The sequence below is a fragment of the Apis dorsata genome, unplaced genomic scaffold (assembly GCF_000469605.1).
Source record: "Apis dorsata unplaced genomic scaffold, Apis dorsata 1.3 scaffold_930, whole genome shotgun sequence".
NCBI classification, from domain to species: domain Eukaryota; kingdom Metazoa; phylum Arthropoda; class Insecta; order Hymenoptera; family Apidae; genus Apis; species Apis dorsata.
Genome location: NW_006264040.1, coordinates 1 through 15,585, shown reverse-complemented (window position 1 = coordinate 15,585; position 15,585 = coordinate 1). Strand labels below are relative to the sequence as shown.

The window sequence follows — 15,585 nt, the reverse complement described above, 5'->3', positions numbered from 1 at the left end:
TTATATATTTATATATATTTATTTATAATTAATTATTATATATAAAATTTATCTATAATATATATTCGAATATATATAAAATAAATTAATTTTAACAATTTCATATACATATATTTTTTTTACAAATTTAATAAATTTTCTAAGCAATCAATATGTGCAATCTTAAAAAAAATCTTATATTTTTAAATGATTGTTAAATTTATAATACAAACCCTGTATTAATCATACTTCAAATATAAATTGAAGAATTATTATAAATCTAATAATTGTTATATTTATTTTAATCAAGTAACAATAATTAAATAAAAAATATCTAAACAAATAGTATTTATGCTTTAAATAATAATTTTGCTTAATATTCACTTCTTCGCTTAACAAATTAATATTATAATAATTCGTGAATTTAAATTATTATTACTTGTAAGATTATTATTTTAAACAATATGGCGTAAATTCAGCATAGAAAGATGAAGCATAGAAAGATATTCGAATTTAATGTATCTATGTTTACATTTTACTTTATAAATTTCATTTCTCTTTTAAATGCATGTATATTAAAATAAATAAATGCAAAAAAATTTTTGAAATATTTTAATGAAAATATTAAAATTATTTTATATGAATATTTAGATTCTATAAATTTCTTTTATATTATACATATATATGTATAATTATATTTAAATCAAATAAAAATAAAATATAAGTAAAATCTAAAATACATATTTGAAAAAATTTATGTTATGTAATTAATATAGTTACTTATTCAATAATTTTATCGCTATTCTATCGTTGATTACTGGTAATAATAATCATTGATTACTGGTAATAATAAGAAATTTAAAAAATGTTTTTTAACTAAAAAATGAAATTTTATGAGATATTATAACTTTATATTGTAAAATATTTATTAATTATTTATTTGTAACATAATTATAGATCGAGGTTATGTTTATATCGATATAACAATGTGCGGAATATTCTGTAACATTTCACAAAATCATGCAAAAATTTCACATGAGGTATTATTATAATGCATGAATATAAATTCTTATCAATTATTTATAAAATCAATTGTTTTTGTCTCAGTGGGAAGCTTGTAAAAATTTATTAAATGCTCGTGGTCCTGATAGAATAATTGAAAAAGCTGAAAATTTAACGCCCAATTGGTTTGGACACTTTGTTGCTTCTATATTATGGATGCAAGGTTCTAATTTGATTGAACAACCTGCCATAGATTGTAATGGTAATATTCTTCTTTGGAATGGAGATATATTTTTTGGAAACTTGGTAAATATTGTATAATTACTAATTATTATAATTATTTAATGTATTTGCATTGAATAACCATATTATTCATTTTAGGCTCAAGATAATACATGTGACACTAAGATATTACTAAATACTCTACAATTATCTTCAAATATATTATCTGTATTTAAAGAAATCCAAGGCCCATATAGTTTTATATATTTTCAGAAAACCAATAATCTCTTATATTTTGGAAGAGATATTATAGGAAGACACAGTTTACTTTTAAAAGTAAACACTGATGAAAATATTTTAACTTTGACATCTGTTGCCAGTAAACAAATAAATAAAATTATAGAGATTCCTGCAATTGGAATTTTTGTTATGAATTTAACTAATTTAAGAATAAATCTTGCATGTTATCCATGGAAAGAACCAGATTTGCGATTTACAGATATTATTGAGACATTAGAGACACATTTAGGTGTAGACATTGATATTAAAAAAACTATATTAAAATCAGATGGATTGACGTGTCTACATTTACATCCTCATATTAAAGATTTGGAATATTTAGAAAATAGTCCTCATTTAGAGAATTTTTGTAAAATATTAGAATATTTATTAAAAAATGAAGATATTCATAAAAGAGTTGAACATTTGTTGCAACTTCTTTACAAAGCTGTAGAAGTTAGAATAAAAAAACAGCCAAAATTTTGTAAAACATGTATTAAATTAGTTTTAAACAAAGAAAATATTATATGCAATCATTCAAAAATAGGTGTACTATTTTCTGGAGGTTTGGATTCTGCTATTTTAACATTAATTGCTGATAAATATATATCACAAAATGAACCTATTGATTTAATTAATGTTGCATTCGAAAAGTTAATTAATAAAAAATCTAACAATGGAAATAATGAAAAACAAGATATGGAGAACCAATATGATGTTCCTGATAGAAAAACTGGAAAACAAACATTTTTAGAACTTACAAAAATTTGCCCAAAACGAAAATGGAATTTTATAGAAGTATATATATATATAAAACAAAATATATTTTTATAAAAATTTTTTATGTATGAAAAATATTTCGATAATTAATGTAATAATACTTTTAGGTAAATATCAGCCAAGCAGAATTACAAAAGTATCGTTCATCGCATATTTGTAATTTATTATATCCATTATGTACTATATTGGATGAAAGTTTAGGTTGTGCTGTTTGGTTTGCAAGTCGCGCAAAAGGTATAATCCATTCGGGTACTGATATTTATGAATCCCCATGTAGAGTACTTCTCTTAGGTATGGGTGCAGATGAATTATTCGGTGGATATATGAGACACAGAACAATATTAAGACATAAAGGTTGGGATGCTTTAACTCAAGAATTAAATATTGAATTAGCTAGAATTTCTGAAAGAAATTTAGGTCGTGATGATCGTATTGTATCAGATCATGGAAGACAATCTAGATTACCATATTTAGATGAAAATATAGTGGAATATGTTCAAAAATTAAAACCTTGGGAAAGGTAAATTGATCAAATAATGATAAAAAATAAAAAAATAAAAAATAAAATTAAATTATTATTTAATTATAGGTGTTATCCAACAGATAAAATGCCATCAGGCTTAGGAGACAAATTACTTTTACGTTTGGTAGCATATAAACTTGGTTTCCGAAACACTGCTAATTTTCCTAAAAGAGCTTTCCAATTTGGATCTCGAATTGCTAATGGCAAGGAAAATGCTAAAGATATATCATATCGTTTATAAAATAATGGTACATATAATTTTATTTTAATATAATTAAATACAATTTTAAATAGCTATTTATATAAAATTATTTATGTTTTAGATATTACTTAACATGAAATGAATATTAAAAGATTTATATTCTAATATTATTAAAAGTGAAATTATTAATATATAATTATCATTGAATATTTGTATGAGTATCAAAAAATAGAACAAGAAAAACCAGGAGAACAAAAATACATGGGTAGGTTTTATGTGTTTTATTAGTTTATTATTATATGTTATCATCTCATAATGTTTTATTTCTAATTTTATATAAGAGATAATTAACAAATAATTATATAATTTTATCTAGATTTCTTTCTTATATATATATATATATATATTTATTTTTCAATTATATTTTTCTGAATTTAAAATTTACTATAAAATTATATGCATTTTTAATAAGTTTGATATTTTATGTTGATATTATGTGTTAGAACTTTTATATTTTTTATGTTTAAATTTAACATGCATTTGTATTTTATAAAAATATTTTTTTAATAAATTTTTTACACTTTTTTTTTAAAAAATACATAAATACGATTTTTTTAAAAAATAAAATATACCAATAATAAATTTTCTATTCAATATTTAATATATTCACTTTTTTATAAAAAATATCCTGTAATCATAGTAGAAAATTACTTCAATGATGAATTCTATATATGAAAACAATAAGAAAAGTTATAAACATATGACTTATTTATTTAATCATATTTTCGATTTATTATTTATTATAAATTTTATCTTAAAATAATTTTATTGAAAGATAGTAGTAATTGAATTAACTTCATCTATTTGTAAATAAAATTAAATGCGATAGCAAAATTTTAAACGAACTCTAGATCGAAATTTGTTTCAAAATTAATTCAAATAAATATTTCAGATTTTCAGTCTAACTAATTTTGGTTTAAAAATAATAAAAAAGAAAAAAATTAATTAAGAAAAAAATAATACGACGCGATTATGATATTAAACGTCATAAGTTTCATTATCATTGTATATCAAATTCAATGCCAATACGATGATAACAAAAATTATGTTATTTAATATTGCAATGATTATAAAAATGATAATTTACTATATTTGAATTTTTTGAAAATAGCATGATTTAAAATATCTTTATGTATAGGTATATGACACTAATTAACTAACGTGAAAAAGTAATTAAAATTTCAAATAATTGTTTTAAATAATAATTTTATTTAAAATACTTAAATAATAACATTTATTTATAACTATTATAGTTGATCCGTTTTTTATATAATCTCGATCATTTGATACTACTTATTTGTGAATATCAATGCTTTGAATAATAAATTATTGAAAAACTTATTAAAATAATTTTATTTTTAATTTCAACTTTTAAAATTTTGTCCATCTCTAATATAGAAAGTAGAAAATAATAAAAGGAAATAAATTATAAAAATTTTATAGAATTTATAAACAATATTTATATTGTTTTTGAACAACACATTGTTTTACACACAACACGATGATATACTATCTATTCACTATTTCGTAGATGATATAGTATGTCTTTTTATCAGGTAGATGGCATTGTCAATTTTTTTTAATTTTTTCCCCTTCTATAATTGTCAAACTCTATGTATGTGGTCCTTTCTTTAATAATATTGCTAAATTTTATTTTCTTGCGATTTTCCTAATAATACTTTATTATACAGTTGTTTTGTCTTAGTATCTAACGATTCTTAATGAAAAAGTTTGTACGGAAGGATCGTGAACAATTTGTATATATTTATTTCATTTATTGTGTTATTTGAACCATTATATATATAAATATCACTAATTGTTTTAATATTAATTAATGTTTTAATTTTTAATTTATTCAATTTTCATTAATAATAATTATAAATTCGCAATAATTTCACCAACTTTTCATAAAAATTTCACAATTTCATAAAAATTATATATATAAATATTAAAAAGAAACAAAGAGGAATAATAAATTCGAATTTATTATTTATTTATTATAATTTAATATACTATATGATTGATTAAATATAATGAAAATACAAAAAAATGTATTGAAAATATAATAAATAATAATATTGGAAAGTTAAAACTTATTTTCTTAGTTTATTGCACAAATAATATATATCTATTTTTATTATTAATTTTTATTTATATAATTTTATTTTTATTTGTATAAAAACATTTAGAATGATTTTTGATGAAAATATTTAATATGATGTCACAAAATACAATTTACTTAGACACAGAATTACGAAAATTAAAACCAGCAGAATTGTATATACTTTCTCAAATATTAAATATATCAGATTCATGGAAAAAATTAATGGCAATTATACCAAAGGATGATATGTCTAATCTTCCAAAATTTAATTCTGAACATTTCAGGTATAATATTTTGTTCTGTATAATAATTATATATATAATTATATATAATTAGCAAATTTATATTTTCATTTATTATTGCTTGAATTTACAGTATGATTGAACAAGCTGCAAATCATCAAAGAAGTGCAGCAGAAATATTTTTATCAGAATGGGGCACAATGGGTAAAAAAAGACCAACATTAAGTGTTTTATTGAATTTTTTAGTAAAAGCAGAATTATTTAGAGCAGCTGATTATGTAGCTAAAGATTTATTAAATGGTACAATAAAAATTGCAATAAATAACTACATTATTATAATTAAATAAATAACTTTTTCTTTTTTTGATAGTAAAAGTTCCCGAACGACCAAAATATGGACCAGCAACACCTGTAGATATTTCGGAAGAAATGAAATTATTAGAAGAAAAAGAGGAACTTGAAAATCTTAATTTCAATGAATCTTTAATATTTAAATTACCTTCTGAAGATGTTGATAATAAAACAATTAATTCCAATGCAATTAATGACAGTTCTTTGGAAAGAAATATACAATTAACAAAATTGATTTTTTCAAAAGAACAACATAGTAATGAACAATTAGAAAATAAAAAAACATTAAATACACAAATGTTTGATTTAATGAAATTTAGTCTTGAACAAAATGAAGAATGTAGCAAGCAAGAACAAATATTTAAACAAAAAGAAATGTTGTCTCATGAGCTACCTGTGTTTTTAAATGAATTTAAACAATCTGTAGAACAAACGAAATTATATCAAGAAGTATTATCGGAGGAACTTCCAATTTTTGTGAAAAATAGTACAATTGCAATAAATCAAAATTTATCAAATTATGATATAGATGATTCGCTGAATTTGTCTAATTTAAATATTAATAGAAATGAAATAATTACCACTGAATTGCCTCAATGTGTTGTTGAATTTCATGTAAATAATGAATTTAATTCAAATAATAAGAATAATTGAGTTTACAAAAATTACAATTAGTCTATTGAGTAATATTATAAATCATGTTAAATCGCTAAATGATAACAACAACATAATACGAAGATGATAAATATAGATATACTTTTAAAATATAAGAAATAATATATTTTTTAAAGGAACATAATATATATTTTATATATATGTTTAAAAAAAATTTTAATTTAGATAAATAAAATATTTTTTATAAAAATATCATATATATAATTATAAATTAATATATAACTTAATCTACAATATGTACAAATAAATATAATATTTTTTTATGTATAATATAATTTATCTTTATATAAATATATTGAAAATCACATATATTTTTCCATATTAATATGCACACAACATAATAATAATTTATTAAATATATATATTATAAAATATTATATCTGTAATTAAATTCAAAGATGAAAATGCAAAGATATCTTAAAGTATCATATTGTGCAATAATATATGACATGGATTTACTGATATATAAAACTTTCGATACAATAGAAAGATTGATTAAGTCTTATTTAAAATTGATAAGAAATACAGGATTATTTAATAAAAAATGAAAATATGTTTATCCATCACTATTATTACTTTGCTTCATTGTAAAATAAGCACTCTGAAGTTCTTTGAGATTGCTTTCTAATGTTGCAACCTCATCATATCTACAATCAGCTTTAGCTTGCTTAATATAAGCACGTAAATTACTCATTTGCTCAATTATTGGATCCATAGAAGAAGGCATTATAGGAGTAACACCAGAAGGACCCCATCCTTGTGATTGATTTAGTACTATATTCGGCTGTAAAATTGATAAAATTAAACTAAGTATAGAAATTTTAACTTTTTTCTTTTTTTTATGTATTTAGAAAATTAATGTCACCTGATTTTCTTTCACAATTGGTCGAATTTCAAGATTCCACATTTCTTTTTTACGTTGTTCTTTGGATTTTTCTCTTTGTTCTTCTTCCAATTGTCTTTCATATGCAATTCTAGCTTCTAAACGTTTTTGTCGTTCCTTTTGTAACTCTGCATATTTCTCTTTTGAAGGTAATGCTTGCACAGTCAATAATTCTTCTTTTAAAAAAATCACTGCTGATACTCTAACCATGTGATGTAATCGAAGTTCTTGATCTTGTGGAGGGTTTTCCACACATCTCGTTCCGAGTACTGAAATTCTTTTGCTAATTAAATCTATACTCTCGCCTAATTTTGCAATCTTAATTCTTAAAGCTTGTGCATCTTCTAAATTATATGTAGATTCCCCCTCACTGAAAAACATATCTCTTAACTTCGTACGAATAATTTTGAGCTAGGAATAATATAAAATTGTAAGCAAATGTTACAAATATCCTTTTTATAATAATTAAATCACATACTTTAAAGATTCCCACATTTTGTTGTACATTTTTACATGTTGTGAAGCTTCTTCCATATATGCTCTCATTTTTTCGTAAAATTGACATACTATTGGTTTATCAAAATGTTTTGCTTTTTGTTTTTCTCTTGCATCAAGTAGATTTGCACAGTGTGTACAAATTCTAAATTGCTGCTCGCTGCCTGCTGAATCATTAACTAACGATAATACACTATTTAAACTACCACTGGATGGTGACCTGGCTAATTTTGTAAGACCGATTCCCGCGCGTACTATACGTTCCGAAATTGGTCGTTCAGAAGTAGGAGATACTGCTGAATCATCTTGTACAGATACAGGACTTGTCATTTTTCCTGTAAACAAATTAGTATATATTAAAAAATAACATATATTAATGTACAATATATTAAACATTAATATATTAAGAAATATATTTTTTAATATATTTTTAAATAATTTTAAAATTTAAAAACTACCAACTTGCATCTTGTAATGATAGAAATATTGTACAATTATGACACATAACAGCTCCACAAAGTCTACAATGATGTTTTCTTCTTGCAACATGAAAGCTTTTTGCACAAGTAGGGCATAATTTTACATCTTTTTCATCTATCCATGGCACAATAGTGCGTTCATGAACTATTTTAAAAAAAAATTTTATTATTCTTTCTTTATGATAAAAAAAATTAGAATTTTACCTTTTCTATCAACTGGATCAGATGGTAAATTGTTTAATAATTTATCTAGTCTTATAAGAAGTTTATTTGTTTCTGTAGAATATCGCTCCATTCTAGTATTTCTTATTTCTTTAAAATATTTTGTATGTGATGTGATTACACCTGAAAATTTTTAATCTATAATATATTTTTTTAGAAGAATTATTTCTTTTAGTAATAGATTTGTAATTCATTTTGAATTTTCAAAAATTTTTATTAATTTTTTAAAAGTATTTGAATTAATCTATCATTTTCTTCGATTTATTATTAATATAAATTTTTTATTTTTTGAGATAAAAATATTTTAATAATTTTACAATATGAATTAATACCTATTTCTTGAGATCCCCAACTAAATTCTGGACTATACTGTCTAGTAGTTGATGGTATATTATTTGCAAAAGAATCTGATATTTCATCTTTTTTTAGAATTTTCTTCTTAGCTTTGCCAAAAAGATCTAGAAAAATAGAATGCTTTGAACTATTTTATTACATAAGTTGATATTCATGTTTGTAAAATACGTATTTACAAAATATTTGCAATCTTTAATTTTAATAAATTAATAAAATTTTGCAATAATATATATTATTAATTATACATACCTTTAAGCGATTTTAAAATTTCAGGATCATCATTATGAAAATCTTCAAAATGTTTTGTTAATTGATTAGGTGTTTTGAAATCTGTCATACATATTGGACAAATAAATCCTTCTAATACTTCTTCGTTGGTTGCCATTGTAAAATTTAATATATATTATCTTTTTTTATAATTTCTTTCTATTTCATATATTACCATTCATAGAATTGGTAAATCATTTGAAGGCTTTTTTCGAATTGTAGATGGACGTTTTTCTAAGCCGCCATATTAAATACTATCAGCTGATAGAAATGTCATTTTTCTTATGTATTTCAAATTAATAAAAAATACGTATTTTTTTAAATTAATCATTTTATGAATAAAATTAGTTTATTTAAAAATATTGATTAATTATTTATCAATCAAAATTTGATTTCTAGATATTATTTTTTATTATTTAGAAAGTCGATTATTTACTTATTTTTAAAGAAAAATAAAATTATTTAAGATTTTATAAATTTTTTATTCAGTGAACATAATTGTTATAGATATAAAATGTTTTCATTTATCATAAAAATATTTTATAAATATTTTATAAATAATTTATAATAAATAATATAATTAATGACAATAATTTTAATTATTATAATTTTAATTATAATACTTCAATTTATATTTCCACAAAGTTTTTATTCACAAATAAACATTTTATATACATTTAATTATGTAAGTAATGAAAAACTTTTATGATGCTACTGATACTTCAAATAATTTATCTCCTAAAATTTTAAATTCTTCCGAAGCTTCGCAATGTTGTAAAAGATTGTTACTAATTTTTTCTTCTCCATAAAATGCACCAGCAATAGCCCCTGTCATGCTACCAATAGTGTCTGTATCACCACCTAAACTAATCTGAAAAAAAATTTTTTTATAATAATAACTTTTGACTATAAACAATTATTAATATTAATCATAACATATTTCAGATATATAGAGTGGTTCACCAGATATTACCACTTCAATTTTCATTATCATTATTATCCAGTAGTAGCAAAAAATATTTCATTGGAATTTGGTTTCAGGAAAGGTTTCATATTCTGATGTTATTAGTTCTTTTATAAATGGATATGTAGACACATGAAAATTATTAATATTTTTTTTAAATGGGATCATATTTTTTTATTGCATCAGTTGATATAATTTGATGTTCTCTTCAAAAAAAGTATTAACCTACTTATGTCCAAAAATCATTAGTTTTTTTAAGTTAAAAGAAATTTTAACTTAAAGTTTGTAAAATTTATTTGAAAGATAAAAAACAATATTTTATTATTCATTCATTATCTTTCATATGATCAAATTTTATAAATATTAATATTATTTCTTAAAATAATTTATAATAATATATTATACTTACAGCATACTGAATAGCTCTTCTAAAAGGATTTTCTGTCTGTATACCTATGATTGGTTTTTGTGCTCTTAAAAAACAAAATATTGCAGTAGGTACGGAATATAAAGCAGCAACACTATTCCCCAATTTCTGTATGACTTTTTCATCATGTGGACCTTCATTATTTTCTGATATTAATGATTTTATTATAGCTAATTGTATTTTGTATGGTTGTGGTTCTGACAAACCTAAGCTATGAAAAATAAGCATTATAAATAAATAATAATATTAAGAATTGTATTGTATAATCATACCCTTCTTCATCTTTTTCTATTTGGTCCATTTTATTAATCAAATCATCAATAAAATTTATTACATTTAATTCTTCATTAGGGTTTAAATGGAGACTTTGATAAATTGCTGTTGCCTAAAAAATAATAAAAATTAATTTAAAAAAATATATATATATATAATAAATAATAAAATATTTTATAAATAATTACTTGTAAAATAGCACCATCTATTCCAACTTTATGTGTATGAGTAATTTGAGTTACTTTTCTAACTGTATCTAAAAGTTTATCATAATTTTGATATGAAAACAATGCAATAGGTGCAATTCTCATTGCTCCACCATTTCCCCATGAACCTTGACCATTAAATTGTTCCTTGGCTGGACTTTCAATGTCTGTAAATTTGTTACCCCGTAATTTTTGAAATACCTTTAAAAAAATATGAATCTTAAAAAATTAATTTTTTATGTTAAGATCAAATAAATATAATATATTTGACAACATACTGTTACAACACCCATTCCATAGCCTCGATTTGGTTCTTCATAATAACTTTTAACAAATCTTTTTGCAATATCAATAATATCTAATTCTTTTTGTTCAACCAAAGATTTAGCCAAAGAATAAGTCATAGCAGAATCATCTGTAAACTGCATGACAGGTGCTATAAAGTTAAAAATAACTTATATTAAAATTACAGATAAAAATCATAAAAAATATCTATATTGGATATACTTTAAATATTATTTATACAATACCTTTGAATATTGGTCCTTCTAATTTATCAAACGATTTTTGTAAAACTAATTTCGTGCCACATGTCAACTGACCTTCATTATCATAAGGACTACCAGTGCAATCACCAATTAAAGCACCAAGCATTGAACCACGAAATTTACTTTTTAATAATGATAAATCCATCTTAGCCATAACCTTATATCACAAATCTTTTGACTAGATTGATAAAATTGTAAATATTCTAATGTTTTAAGAAAGATTTAATATAATGTTAAATTAATATTAGAACAAAGATTATATTAGAAATATTTAAATTAATTAAATAAATAATAATAAAAATAAAATACACAAATATAATAAGAACAATGTATTTATTACAATATCTCATAAGTAATTATATGTAATATATACTAAATTGTAACATATAAGGAACAAATTATTACTTACTAGCACAATAAGATGTCTCTGCTTGTAAGTTTGTGATAAAAATTTAAAATAAAAATTCACATTAAATAATAAACATTCTTTGCCACATATAAAATTTTTTTTAGAACAATATTTTTTAATAAATAAAAAGAGATAAAATATTATTTCTAAAATTAAAATTAAATTTAATAAATTATAATATTATAAATTATTATATAATATCAATAAATTATAAAATTAATAAAGTATTAATATAATAAAAAAAATTAAAATATTAAAATATATATTTTAAAATATTTTTTTACACAGATTTATATTACACATTATCATAGAACATTTTTGTATTATATATGATTGTTATCAGTTCAGAAAATGTATCGGTATAGAAAATAATTTTAGCATTAATAGAAATTGGAATTAAAATCTAATTTCATTATAAGAATTATAAATAAATTATCAATCAAAATATTTTATGATAAAAGAAGTATAGAAATGTATATTTCTCATTCTGATAATTAATTCTGATAATTAATAAATGATTATGAAACAATTGATTTAATATTAATTCTGAGCATTTATGTAATTTTTTCTGATTTTATTTATTTATTTTTTAATTTTTTTCAGTTTAATATTTGTATTAAATTCTTTCATTATGTTTCAATATTTTTTAATTTTGATACATTTTATGTTGACTTCCGTTTTATATTATATCTTTTCCAAATTTAATTAATTTTTATTTTTTGGTTATTATGTTTCAATCTTTTTAATTTGAATAATTTTTTTGTATTAAATTAAATGTAATAATCTATTTTTATTATGAGATATTTCTATTATGAGATATTTTATTATGTTTTTATAAGATTTCGATATATACAATTAAACTTATAATTAAAATATGTTCTTATATATATTTTAATTTTCGTGTGACAAATGAATAGCGAATCATATCATTTTAGCCAATCAAAAAGGCGCTAAGATATAGTGGCAAAACTTTACGAGCGCATTAAAATGCGCATGTCATTAGTCTACAATTAAAAATTATACTGATAAGTTTTCACTCGTAAAAATGAAAAATTACATAAAATTTTTATTGATAGAGTATTATATTACGGTTAAACTTTAATTAATACATATTTGTTTAATCATTATTATTATTATACCAGAATTAAACGTTTTAATGACAAATAATCGTTTGATTGGAATTTCAAAGACAAGATAATTTGAAAATATAATAGTTTTGTTACACATCATGACAAGAGATAATCTGATAACTTTTAAACAAATATGGTAATATTTTATTTATTTTAATAGAAAGTAATAGTTATACATACAATTTTCTTATTTTTTTATTCATATAGAAATGGATTCATACATACATGTATATTTTTATATGTATTTCACATATATTCATACATATATATATTTTCTAAATGTCGTACATTCAATTCGTGTATTATTATTTCTATTTGTGTATTTGTGTTTTGTTTTTTTATACTCGAAACTTAAAAGCCTGAAAACATTTTTTATAAGAATTTCATTTTCAGATTTTATAATTGATGATTCATATTATATATTATATTCGACACGTTTCGATTTGTCGAATTGTTATCCCCTCCCCAATTTATAATACAATATTTATAATACAATTCCATACATCGCGACCGATCATTCTGTTATCGAAACTCGAGGCGATAAGATGCTTTGCTTGAAGTGCGTAATTAGTATTTCTATTCAACAATTATTCTTTTATTTTTTATTACCAATATTTCAATAATAATATTATTATTATAATAATTTATTATAATAATTTATTATAATAATTTATTATAATAATTTATTATAATAATTTATTATAATAATTTATTAAATATAGTAATAATTGATAATTCTTTGAAAAATACTTTATTTCTTTTTTTTTTATTCGTTTTATTTGTTTACTTGATTATTACAATTATCACTAACTAAAATTTTTAAACTAGTTTTTTTTGACTGAGCTTATTATTTTATTTTTTAAATTTTAATACGATTAATTTAATTTTATATAGTTTTTAAATTTATCTTAAAAATTTGATTATCTTTATTTCAAATAAGTAACTGATTGTTAATTAAATCTAATTACTTTAGGATTTTCAATATGATTCACAATTCATATTTTATTAATTTATGTTTCAATTCTTTTTTATTGTATAACAGTTAACTCTTATCTTATATTCTCTTTATATTTTATTCATTATTTATATGTTACAATGTTAAATTTTTTTCTTATATATAATATTTAAAAAAATTTAAATATTATATATTTTATATATTATTATATATTATAATATTATAATATATAAATAATGAATAAATACATAAAATGTAATAAATACATAATGTAAGAAGACAATAAAACAAAAGTTAATTACTATAAAATAAAAAAGAATTGAAACATTCATTTAATTTATGAGGAGTAGTAATTGATTTTTATGTTACATTCTTTTCTCATATTTGTATATTCATATATTTTTTTGTTAGATTTAGTTAACTTTTATAAAACATTATAAAAACATAATTTTTAATTATGTTTTTTCTTTTATGTTAATTAATTTCTCTTTAATGTTTTTTTCTTTTAATTCAATTACATTTATGATCAATTCTTTTTTGATGTTTTAGTTTTTTAGATTTCTAACTTTAAAATTAAATTCTTCTTCAATATTTTAATCCTTCTTATTTTATAATAGTTGACTTCTATATTATATTTTTCTATATTCATTATTTATATATTAAAAAATTTAAAATTTTTTTCTTATATATTGCATCTTTTTTGAATTTGATTATTTTTGTTATATTAAATTTTTTTGTTATGCTTTTATTTTTTCCAATTCAATCAACAACTATTTTAAATTGTTTTTTGATGATTTAAATTTTTTTTTTAACTTTGAGATTAAATTCTTTTCCTATATTTCTCATTGTATAATAGTTTAACTTTTATCTTATCTTTATTCTCTTTTTATGTTTTACTAATTATTTATGTATTACAATATTTAATTCTTTTCTTATATTGAAATTTTGTTAGATTTACATAATTGTTATATTGCAATATATAAAATGCAATATGTAAAAAAATTTATTGTTATAATATAATATTGTTATAATATAATAATGAATAAATATAAACATAAGAAGGCAATATAATATAAAAGTTCACTATTATAAAACAATAAAAGATTGAAATATAGAAGAAGAAGAATTTAATCTTAAAGTTAACAAAATCTAAAAGAACTAAAACATAAAAACAAGAAATTTAACAGAAATATTACTTAAATTTAAATAATATAAATAACATTTAAACAAAACAACTAAATGTAGCAAAATTTACAATATTAAATTCTTTTTTTATATGTTGCAATTTTGTTAGATTTACATAATTGTTATGTTCAATATGTAAATATATACAATATTTATACAATATTATAAAAAAATTTATTGTTATATAAATAATGAATAAATGAAATATGAATGAATAAATGAATATACAAACATAAGAAGGCTACAGGTTTATTAGATTTAGTTAACTATTATGTTAAATTTCTTTTTTATGTCTTTCTTTTTTTCTAAATTCAATTAACATTTATGTTAAATTTTTTTTTTGATGTTTTAATTCAATTTTAGATTTTT

At 20.2% G+C, this 15,585-nt stretch overlaps 5 protein-coding genes across 9 annotated transcripts in view; 2 read left to right on the top strand and 3 right to left on the bottom strand.

Moving 5' to 3' along the window:
• Positions 1-302, bottom strand: part of LOC102679558 (hydroxysteroid dehydrogenase-like protein 2) — a 2,639-nt gene extending 2,337 nt beyond the window's left edge. The window contains exon 1 of the mRNA XM_006623653.2: positions 213-302. Coding sequence (XP_006623716.1) covers positions 213-226 — 14 coding nt within the window. The 5' untranslated portion in view covers positions 227-302. The remainder of the gene's footprint in view (positions 1-212) is intronic.
• Positions 303-772: 470 nt separating this feature from the next.
• On the top strand, positions 773-3,033 carry LOC102679762 (asparagine synthetase domain-containing protein 1). Of its 3 annotated transcripts, XM_031514200.1 has the most exons (6): positions 773-1,019; positions 1,087-1,287; positions 1,363-2,280; positions 2,370-2,496; positions 2,554-2,782; positions 2,852-3,033. In XM_031514200.1, exons 1-6 carry the CDS (start codon positions 966-968, stop codon positions 3,024-3,026), a joined length of 1,704 nt encoding a protein of 567 aa, XP_031370060.1. In that variant the 5' UTR covers positions 773-965; the 3' UTR covers positions 3,027-3,033. The 3 variants fall into 3 exon arrangements, with proteins under 3 accessions (XP_031370060.1, XP_031370061.1, XP_031370059.1); XM_031514201.1 differs by having other exon boundaries at positions 1,477-2,280; positions 2,370-2,782; XM_031514199.1 differs by having other exon boundaries at positions 2,370-2,782.
• Positions 3,034-4,674: 1,641 nt separating this feature from the next.
• On the top strand, positions 4,675-6,434 carry LOC102679430 (protein Tube). The gene is made up of 3 exons (XM_006623652.2): positions 4,675-5,435; positions 5,527-5,693; positions 5,764-6,434. The coding sequence occupies exons 1-3, from the start codon at positions 5,248-5,250 to the stop codon at positions 6,396-6,398; spliced, it is 990 nt and encodes a 329-aa protein (XP_006623715.2). The 5' UTR covers positions 4,675-5,247; the 3' UTR covers positions 6,399-6,434.
• A 415-nt stretch (positions 6,435-6,849) lies between these two features.
• On the bottom strand, positions 6,850-9,400 carry LOC102679304 (rabenosyn-5). Its single transcript, XM_006623651.2, has 7 exons — positions 9,102-9,400; positions 8,831-8,956; positions 8,481-8,621; positions 8,260-8,421; positions 7,781-8,132; positions 7,285-7,672; positions 6,850-7,203 (listed from the first exon to the last, which is right to left on the bottom strand). The coding sequence occupies exons 1-7, from the start codon at positions 9,235-9,237 to the stop codon at positions 6,976-6,978; spliced, it is 1,533 nt and encodes a 510-aa protein (XP_006623714.1). The 5' UTR covers positions 9,238-9,400; the 3' UTR covers positions 6,850-6,975.
• A 351-nt stretch (positions 9,401-9,751) lies between these two features.
• LOC102679077 (ADP-ribose glycohydrolase ARH3-like) lies at positions 9,752-12,052 on the bottom strand. 3 transcript variants are annotated; one of them, XM_006623650.2, is made up of 7 exons: positions 11,947-12,052; positions 11,520-11,715; positions 11,268-11,425; positions 10,972-11,190; positions 10,783-10,895; positions 10,493-10,721; positions 9,752-9,990 (listed from the first exon to the last, which is right to left on the bottom strand). In XM_006623650.2, exons 2-7 carry the CDS (start codon positions 11,689-11,691, stop codon positions 9,823-9,825), a joined length of 1,059 nt encoding a protein of 352 aa, XP_006623713.1. In that variant the 5' UTR covers positions 11,692-11,715; positions 11,947-12,052; the 3' UTR covers positions 9,752-9,822. The 3 variants fall into 3 exon arrangements, with proteins under 3 accessions (XP_006623713.1, XP_031370071.1, XP_006623712.1); XM_031514211.1 differs by having other exon boundaries at positions 11,520-11,740; positions 11,947-11,961; XM_006623649.1 differs by lacking the exon at positions 11,947-12,052 and having other exon boundaries at positions 11,520-11,795.
• Between the last annotated feature and the right edge of the window lie 3,533 nt (positions 12,053-15,585).